The following is a 10,269-nucleotide window of genomic DNA, read 5'->3' as shown; positions in this document are numbered from 1 at the left end:
TGTGCTGTTTTGTGTTTTTTTTTTTCCTTCTTTTTTTGCGGTTTTCTCCCCTTGCTCTTTTAGTAGCTCCGTGAGATGTGCGCACTCACGTTTCCACCGAGCAGAAATCAAAAGGCCGGATCTGGGGGACACCAGTTTCCTCTCTTCCCTTGTTGTAGGTGGTAATATTTCACGAAACCTGTGCAGACTGCCTGCATTTCTTTCTCTGTGCGAAGCGGCTGCGGTATCGCTGGGCATCGCGGTGCAGTAAACCACTGCCTTGCAGTGGGAGGACCGAGGGCGGGAAGGCGAACGCCACCTGAACACTGCAAAGGAACACAGAAGACCGTCAGAACCATCCGAAGCATCACGCCAGTGTGACTGCAGAGGAAAAATAAACATTTTTCATGTGCAAGAGTTTACTGTGTTGACATGTTCTCTCCATTTTGTAAGAGGAAATACCTGTCTGTTTCACCGCTAATCTCAAGCACAGAGGTAAAACATGGTTGTGCAAGAAGTCATGCACACTTCCCCTTCAATCAGTTTTGGTGGAGTATATTTAGAAAGGGGTTGCTGATTTCAGTGAGTGTGATATCAAGCCACAGCTGCACCTACCCATAAATTTTATGCGCATATTTTTCGTCCCTATCTCTCTGCTCCTGCTTGAATTTTTTTAGGGATTAGGGGTGGCCAGCGCAGTGCTAGCTGTAGTAACCTGCAAACGCAGGTTTTTGCAGACAAAATGGATCCTCTGTGTTGGCCCCCCCTCTCTCCCTGCTCTCTATAGTGGGAGGGCTTTCCCAGAGCTACTGGCTCTGGCCCATTCACGGGGCCCACGCTGCCAGATGACCATTCATAAATACCTTGGAAGCCACCGAATCCCCGCTGAACCCCCCTCGGACCGCGGCCATATCCAGTGTCGGTTTTGGAGGGGTGGGGGGGTGGAGGGGAATGGTGTGTAACCGGAGTGCCTGCCCCCCGTAAGAGGCCTGCGCTGTCTGCACGCGCGTATTCTTAGCACCAGCGCTGTTTATGATGAGCTGAATGCCTGCGCTCCTCCAGGTGCCTCTCCGCAGGAGGCCTGCGGGTCCCTGACCTCTCCCCCACTTCCCCCTGCCGTCTGTGGGGCACGGTCTCGGGGAGGTCTCCCGCCCCCTGCTGGTGCCTGGCCCGCACGGCGCCACCTGGTGCGGTCTCCTCACGAGCCCCTCGCTTTGGGTCACAAAGAAAGGAGCTGTGCTGAATAGTTACACATTTACACCAGTTGTAAAATGCCATAAATAAAACCAAAACAAAAACAAACAGAAAATAAAAATGCCAACAAAACCATTCTAACAGACCTGGGCAATTAAAGATACAGCATCTGCGTTCCTTAATTGGACCTAAATAGCAGAAATAAACCAGCCAATTAGGGGAAGTGACTCCCGGCAGACAGCTTGAAACGGATCCCTCTGTGTTATAATGTGCCTTTCTTCTCCTCTCCCGGCACAGGCCCTTGTACACAATGCCTTCCATTCTGCCGCAGAGTTTCTCCAGTCAAAATAGCACAGAGCAAAATCCTCATTAAATCTGACCTATTATGCGGCGCGCATACCCCCGTGCGGCTGGCTAATGGGGCTTTGGCGGTGGCCCCTGTGGCGTGTGTTATCGGCCCCGTGTCAGGCCCCGCGGCCCGGCCTCGCACCCGGGGCTCGCTGCAGCGCTGCATGCCTCTCATTCACCCTGCAAACCCCACGCGCCGCCTGCGAGAGTCTGCGACCCCGCGGGGCGAGTGTGCGCCCGGGTCTGGCAGGGGGACGGGCTGCGCCCGGGACTGGCGGGGGGACGGGAGCGGGAGTCCTGATCGCTCCTCCATCATGCCACTTCAGTCGCTGTGTCCGCTACCCTGGCGAAGAGAAATCAAAAATCCTGCAGTTAAAAATGAAGGCCTGTTCAGACTCTACCTCACTTGCTTTGGATTAAAGCCTCTGCCAAATGAATAAATGCAAATGTAAAATGTAAATGTAAAATTGATGTAGATCTGTATTTTTGTTACGTAATGGATTGTCAGCCTGTTATTAACTTGCTGTGAAAAGGTTGTGAAATATGGTACTCTAGAAGGTTCTTCTTAGCTCTATTCTGCAGTGCATACAACGGCATTTAACGTGTCACTCCATTTTACAGACGGCAGAGCACTTCATTTCGTAATACACACTCTGAATAGGATTCGGTGATTTCTCTGCAGTGCTTTCCTCACACTAACTCTGAGGTTGGGATCCGTAGTTATAAATTTGATGGTTCTGAATTATGCCTATTTTCCTAGACCATGGTAATCATGTTAAAGGTACACCTTTAGATTTGAGAAAATTGTGTTCCATTATGTTGCGAACAGCAGGGAAGGGCTATTCAAACCCAGTTCTGGAGAGCTGCAGTAAATGGAAGCTTTTTTTCCCCCCCTCGGCTGCGCTCTTCATCTGATCACTGGCTTCACTAAACGTGTTAAATTTCCCTCCTCCGTTATGAAGGTGTCAGCAGCACAGAGAGCTGAAATGCAGGCCGCTCTATGTTGCTGCAGTACTCGGATGCAGTAACCCTGCAGTACTGTGCGGTAGCAGTGATGCAGTAGAAATACCCACAGCTCCTGCAGGGCTCGTAACGGAAAGGTTACCGATTCAGTTCCCCTCAGGGGCGCTGCTGTTTTACCCTAGGGCAAAGAATGCTTAACCCAGAATTGCATCAGTAAATATGCATCAGTATAAGCGGGTAACCTGTCATTACATGTAACCTATCAAACTGTAACCTGCGTGAGTCACTCTGGGTAAGAGCATCTGCTAGGCAGCTAAATGTAAATGTTACAGGCATTGAAGAGGTGATCTTTCACATGTACACATGTGCTGGTCTCCCATGGCAACTGAAATAGCAGATGGAAATATGCTGTAACAACCATGCTGTGCCCCAGACAGGGTCATAGAACCACCGAATAATGATCCAATGTGTATAAATTATGTATCATAATGTTGCTGTAGCTGAGATTCTAGTTGTATAGCCAGTACTCATGGTGATAAAATAGCTGGATAGGTAATTACCTGTGTAGATAGATGGGTTGTGTTGTGTTAGAGCTATGGTATAATATACTAATGTTCAGATAAAACCAAATGCTCCTAAGATGAACAATTTAGGTGCACATTTTGATGACTGTTTTTAAAATTTGAATTGATTGTATTTCCCTACAATAAGGAGCCCATTTCACAGTAAAATTTTACTGTACAGTGTGATTGCTCATGGTTTACCTGGTCTCCCTGAACAGTGAAAGGAAGAAAGCTCACATTTGCTGCTGCTGTTAGCATTACAATGTGCAGAAACAAAATATACATATCGTTCACATAAGAATGGCAGGGCCTCTTCTGTCAGGAGAATTGATTGGCACTGATTTTATCATAATGCTGCTCAATAAAATGCATACAATCAGTTTTGTCCTCCATTCTTGATATGTCTGTGTCTTTCAGAGTTGTAATGTGTGTATACGCCAGTTTAGTGTGTACGTCCTCTGAAGCCTCCCCTGTCTTACCGTATCAGAATGTTCATGGTTACTGTGTGTGGTTCTGCTGTGGGTGTATTTTTATGTAGCGTAATAAGCGGGCCAAACTTGGTGAGGCATAGCTCATCTTAATGCATTAAACCTGGGAGGGCACGTGCCGTAGCAGTAACTGCCAGGGCCTGATGTGCTTTTGGGTATAAGGCAAAGCTGGGTACCTGCAACCATCAAGCCGTGACCATAATCACTGTAACACGCAGCCCCGGGTGCCTTCCTGTTAGACGATTTATGTACACGTGTTTATACTAAATAAATGAAAGAGTGGTGTTAAGAATAAAAGGGTTTTTCACGTAGTATGACTATGGCCCCAGCCTAGCTGGTGTAATGGTTATAAACTTGACAGCAGTGTAAAATAGCCCGTAAAGTAGCCTCAACTGCTTATAATTCAGGCAGACTTTTTGCTACAATGTTCTGTAAGGTTGATAAGTATTTTTCACTTATTGAAAACAAAACTACAATGTAGGGTGAGCAAATCATAATACATTATCTGGCAGGGAAAGAACTTCTGTCTTTTAAGTCCTTCTGCCCTTCACTGCTCTGTTTTGCAATACCAGTGACAGCCTGTAGGGGTCCAGAGTGCCATGACCTTTGATATGACCCATACATTAGCATTTTTTTTCACGCTAGGTTAACGGTCCAAAAGTTGGTCTCTGTTTTTGGTTGTGTTAATGACATTATACCCTCTAAAGAAAGCCCATGTAGTGCATGGAGCAAATTTTAAAGGCCTTCTCCTGGTAGAACATTCCCTTATTAATATTCCTGTCTGTAGTATTCTTTTGGTCATTGTACAAGTGTAAAATGAACTAGTCAGCTACATAGGATTAGCAACAGTAAATAGCCAGCATAGTTATCTGGCTAACTGGCAGTTTAGCTATTACTATAGCAACCTCATGCTGTTCAGCATCTGAACAGCTTCACCACAACGAGACAAATTACATAGTTAAATAATGAACCAGCCCATCATTTGGACTTGATGAGATTTTAAATACCTTCTGGATGAGGTCCTTGTGTTTGACTTGTCAAGACAGGTCAAATAACGCTAAAAGTGTGTCCTTGTTTGAAATTCTGTTACTTGTCTTTTAATGTTTGTTAACTCTTTCAAAGGAGGTGATTATCTTCATTGTTTTCAACCCAGCTTCACAACTGTTGGTGAAGCTTTGCTCGGCATGAGTAATGTCAGGCTTCCTGGATGTAGCAGCTGCCTGTGTGTGTAAAGGAAATAGAGGAGCGAGCAGCAGCAGGAAATATTAGGAGAGGCCTGGGACCAGATCCGCACAGAGGCCCATCCTCTCACCAGCGCGAATACTTCGAGAGAAGTTTTACTGGAAGGTCATTGCTAGATACTGTGGCCCTCCCCCCACAAACTGCTGCCGGGGAAACTGCGCAGGTCCGTTTGGTGATTATTTATATACATTCAGGTCTTGTCCAAAAGGGTTGTTGGAATGATATATTCAGAGTATTGACTGAGGTTTTCCAAAGAGAGATCCCACAGAATCCTGTAGCTGCTCTCTTAGGTTTAACACCAGAAGGCTAAGAGAAAAGAGCCTACATGTCTGTTACAGCAGCTATTGAATGCATTTCCATAAACTGGCTTAAACCCCTGTGTCCAAGCCAGGAATTATAGCTGTCTGAAGTCAGACAGAAGTGTATGGGATGGAAAGTATAACGCACTCATTAAGCCTACAAAATGTCATATTCATTCAAAGGGAATCTTCTTTACGTTAATTAAATCACTGCTCTTTGCCTTTTGTCAGCCATGCTCCGTTACTATGGATTCTTCTTTAAAGACTTGGATATTTCTACTTGTGCTTAGAAAATATGTCAAGCTGCCTTGCTTTGCCGCTGTTACGCAGACCCTGCAAACGTGTTCATTTGGAGGGATTTTATTTTTAGCATGGCTTATTCTCTTAGACATTTTATTTAAAAAGAGAGGCTTGTGATTTTAGCTGTGTGATTGATGGGGGGGGGGGGTTCTGTGTGATTGTATTATTGAGGTGAATACACAGCTGAGGAAAAGCTCCTACTGGTTCATATTGTTCTTCCCATCAGAACCTTGAATCTGCATTTTAGGAGGCGGATAGTTACCTGTAATAACTAAAATATGATATTGCTTCATGAGCATAACAGAGAAATAGTTGGTTAGCGTAACTGTTCAATACAGTATTTGTTTTAGTCCCCATCAGGTTTCTGTATATGAAAATCCCTTTTTAAATTCTTTTGATTATTTTTCTGTATATGAAAATCCTTTTAGCAGTTGTTTTTAAATGGATCCTTTCTTTAAGGGTAATTTATTATCGGGAAATGTGATAACCAAGGTTATGGGAATCATCTGAATTTTCTCGTATCATATTCTTTGTCATTTTTTTTAAAAATTTGCATTTAATAAATCTTTGAACAGAACTAATTTTGAAAACTCATCCCACTGATGTGGAATTGTGATGCCATTTTTCAGGTGGAGCTGGACACGGTTTGGGTTTAATTTGGTTACAAGTAAGACATATCGTTTCGTACCCTGAAATCAATAACAAAGCAATATGCAGGTGGAAAAATTAATTGTTTATTAAAGAATTTCTCGCTTATCTCTTCCTCCATGAAAACGCAGTATAGAGATGCAGCAAGATCTACAATACACAATGAGTGGTGTTCCATCAGAGCTCTCGGGCCTATTCATCTCCCCCAGCATCACGGCTACACTCCACCATCAAACTCTCATTAGGCCTGCTGCCAGATGCCTGTTAACTTTTGACACCACTGACAGAGTGCATTGTGGGAGATGGGCCCAAGGGCTTTCTTTGAAAGCTCCTTTTGTGATGGGCTGAATCTTGTGTTTTCTATGTAATTATTCTGTTTTTTTTTTTTTTTAAATAAACAGTATCCTTTTTTTAATTAGCGCTCCCACTGTAGACAGCAGCATGCACGTTGCGTCTGGACTCTGTGGTTCCTGGCAAAGGCAGCCAAAGACAGTGAAGGGTTGCATCTCTCGGACACAGGTCAGACAGGGAGGAGTGTGTCCTCTCCCCTCTCCCTCTTCGCTTCTTACCGTACCTAGAGGAGGAGTTGGCAGTGTCAAGAGACAAGGATTTGAGAGTCAAGTGTTGGTGAATGGGAGCGTTGGTGGTCCGGGCGCAGCTGCTTAGAAAACAAGAGGAAGAAATGGAGGGACAGAGAGGGAAGTGAGCTCTGTGGAAGCACACGGCTCCTCACTTCTGTAAATCTCCTAAGCAAGCCTGGCAGCAGCCTCCAAGCAGCGAGCTAGCAGCCCTCTCACTCTGTATGCAGTAAGGTGCTGGAATGACAACGACTCCATTCATTGTGGAGGTAGAGGAGAGGGCTGTGGATCTCTCCTGTCTTTTTAGAATAGGGGTGGAGGGGTTCGGGGGGGTGTTTTCTTGAAATCTTGAAGTAGAGCAGAAAGGGGGGGGATATAGAGAGGGAGGGGAGAGAGAGAGAGAGAGCGAGGGCGCGAGGGAGGGCGAGCGAGTGAGAGAGAGAGAGGGAAGGCTTCCATGCTGAATGATTCAGGAAGGCGGAGAGGAAACAGAGAACTCCATCAGATGAAATGAGGTGAAAATAATTCAGGCATTAATCAACCCAGGGCAAAAGGAGGGTGTTCTTTTTTTTTCCCTCCTCTCTGCGGAAACGAAAGGGAAGGTGTGAATGAAGAAGTTAGGAGTGGAAACGAGAGCAGCACTGGGCACTATCAAATCATGTCAGCGTCCAACACCACTGCAGCCTGCACTACTGATCAGGTCAGTCTTTTAACCCCATCTTCCTCCTCCATCCGTGTCCGACCCCCCGCCGTAAGGGGACCCGTTTTTTTTTTTTTTGGGGGGGGGGGGGGGTTGGACGGGCGGGTGGGCGTTGAGGCGGGGGGATGAAAAAGATCGGTGACAAAAACTTTTTTTGGGATTTTGCGGATGAGGGAGAGGGAGAGAGTTTGTCCGACAATCAAAGCGGCGATTGTGAGGAGCTGCCCGGACGACGGTGCAGGGTCCCGAAAGAATTGAATTAATCAAGACGACCTATTGTCTACGCCGGCTTATTTTTCGGCAATCATTCAGGGGGTCGGTGACGACTCAATAGCCCCCTTACCACGTGGGACGGGGGGTATAGCTCTTTAAAAACCAGCCCACGTGTGACAGAGCTGAAAAGTTTTTATAACTAATTGCAGTGGGAAGTTCTGTTTGTGGTGGAGGAAGAGGGGTGTGTGATGAAGTTTCTTTTCTAAGGAAGTGGGCAGGGTAACTGTGAGAGAGAGGGAGACGGAGAAGGGGGGAAAAGTTTCGGGGGAAAAAAAAGGGGGTTGGCTCATATTTATGTCAGGTTTTTTTTCTTTGCCCCTTTTAACTGGCCTGGGGACTTGTCAGTTAAACAATCCCAAAGAAGATTTGTTTAAATTAAAATATATAGATTTCCGTTATGGCACTTTGTCCCTCTCGGATTTATGTGGAGAGCCAAGTCCTGTCACCTTCTTTCGTCTGCTGGTGTCAAGGCAGAGGGATCTGATGGTAGAATAGCAAATGTAAAGACAGAGACTCAGAAGTAACAATTACATCTGATCTTGGCTTTAAAAAATCTATGAAGAGAGAAAATGGGCTTGCTTGCGGTAGGTACAACACCTAAGCGTCAGGAGTTTAGAAACGTTGACGAATGTGTGCGTGGGATTTTTAAAAAGACTAAACTGTTGGTTTGCTCCAGCATATCAGGCTTGTGGTGCCGCGAGAAAGAATGGCGGTTTTGTTTCCCAGAAGGCTTTGTTACTGCTTGGTCTCTCTGACTTCTCCTGAAGGAGCCCCAAGCTTCTCCTACTGTGCCCGTTATGCTTTGGGGGGGACTGCATCCCTGTGAAGTGAAGCACTGGGCGTAAGGTTTCTCCGGTCCCATAACGAGGCCGCGGCTCTCATTGAGACCTTTAATGGGGTCAGAGGAAGCAGAGGGCAGTCTCAGAGCATTGTTCTGGCTCTCTCAAGTGCTGCGCGACCGTTACTTCTGTCCCCAAAAACACTGGACTGATGGCCGTGAAGCAAGCGTCAAGGACAGGCTGTTGGGGCACGCAAGGGGTACTTCTACGGGAAACGGTCTTGCTGTAGTAACGTCACAGACATCAATATTTTCCTGTATCCAAAGTCTGTTTTGTATTTGTGTATAACGTTACAGATAACCGCTGTGTTTACTAACAAGGGTGGACTTTCAGTCTAGTGTTCTCGTACCTATGATTTTGTCCATAGTTGTTTCACGTAGGTCTGTGTGTTTATTGCCTTAGCCTACTTTCTTCTAAAAATTCACTATTTTTGTGCCTACTGCACCAGCCTTACAATGATGTGTCTGTGAAACTTCTTTTGAATGGAATTACTTCTTTTGAATTTAAGTAATTAAGTAATTAGTTGGCAGCTAGAGATTAGAAAGGTGTAGGAGCATTGCTGACACTGACACTGAGTGCTGTAACATGGTAAATGTGTCTCATCTTTGGCTGTGTGAATGGGGACTGTGATGAGTGCTCTCTTTAGTGTGAGTGAGTAGCCAGGCTCCGGAGGTGAAACCTTTTGGAATCTGATACAGGGAGACTCAATGGGGTCAGCCCCCAGGCTTGCTCTACCTGTGTAAGTGATACGGCACTGCTCTGATTGACTGGCTCTGGATGTGGGCTTTGGAAAGGACTGATTTATCTGACAGGACAGGGAAGCGGTGGAGACAGGTGCTTCTGACAGCTCTCTCCTGGAGGGGCTGAGCGTGTCTGTTCGGGGTGCAGCTTCTGCTGTGTGAACATATTCTGCTTTTCAAAAAAACATGCAGGAGAACCGCAGCAAGCGTGCAGTCCAACATAAAACTGCGCCAAACACGGGCTCCCGCCAAAGCTGGCATTAGCAGTGACTGTAGCATATTTTTAATTAATGCCCAGGAACCCCTGTGGTTTCGTCTTCACTCCAGTCCACAGCCTTTTTTCTTGTGCAACAAATTGGGCACTGGTTCCTCTCGGTAGCCCAGAACCCGCTGTGAGAGGCAATACAATTGTCTACTGCTATTTCTGAACCCGGAGCATGCTTGAGTAATAATTGAAATAATAAGACCTTCGGAAGGAAACGGTAATTGCACTGTGGGCACCTCTGACTGGGTCTGACAACCTTTCGCTCTGGAAGAGGAATTAAGTATCATGTACAAAGCCAAAGCTCCTTCTGAGCTTGCACCAAGGGTTTTCTGCTGTGTGAAGCAGCAGAGGGCTTCTATAACATGCCATCTTCTGTTTTCTTATGCATATAAAAAAGCAAATCGCTGCAGATTTGATAAAGATGGGTTGATGTGAATTTGATTGTGGCACAGTGTGGTTGAACCTAAATCATGCATGCGCGTATTATGAGCCATGGAGTGATTGGTGTGCCGCAGTGGAGCATTTTTCAACTGTAAAAAATGCGATCTGAGCAATATTTACGCATTATAGAGTCTGGCATAAATCTATCTTTACGCTACGTTGCTGGAAATATGAGAATTTTGTTTTATGGTGATGTTTTAAGTACAACCTGGTTTTTCTCCATTGACCTTGTGATCGGAGCACAGATGAATGTGCAATTTCTCCTCTGCGGGATCTTTCAGAATAAATGTTTGTCATTTCTGAGCTGCGGAATGTTTGGCCATCACGTAGTGAATGAAAAATGCTGTCATATATACGCTCTCACCAGTGGAGTACATAAAGAAAATCTTCAACAGCATTTTATATCAAA

The 10,269-nt window shown here is 45.6% G+C and overlaps 1 protein-coding gene across 7 annotated transcripts in view; it reads left to right on the top strand.

Annotated features, from left to right (window-relative positions):
* The window catches only part of slc6a9 (solute carrier family 6 member 9), a 67,825-nt gene that overhangs the window by 33,902 nt on the left and 23,654 nt on the right, over positions 1 to 10,269 (top strand). Inside the window, exon 1 of one of the 7 annotated variants that reach the window (XM_036554321.1) lies at positions 7,040 to 7,302. The exons of the other annotated variants lie outside the window; for them this stretch is intronic. Coding sequence (XP_036410214.1) covers positions 7,261 to 7,302 — 42 coding nt within the window. The 5' untranslated portion in view covers positions 7,040 to 7,260. Of the gene's footprint in view, positions 1 to 7,039; positions 7,303 to 10,269 lie in introns of those variants that run through there. 7 annotated transcript variants of the gene reach the window in all.

Source organism: Megalops cyprinoides, chromosome 20 (assembly GCF_013368585.1).
Source record: "Megalops cyprinoides isolate fMegCyp1 chromosome 20, fMegCyp1.pri, whole genome shotgun sequence".
Taxonomy (NCBI): Eukaryota; Metazoa; Chordata; class Actinopteri; order Elopiformes; family Megalopidae; genus Megalops; species Megalops cyprinoides.
Note: the sequence above shows the minus strand (reverse complement) of the source record. Positions and strands in the feature narration are given on the sequence as shown.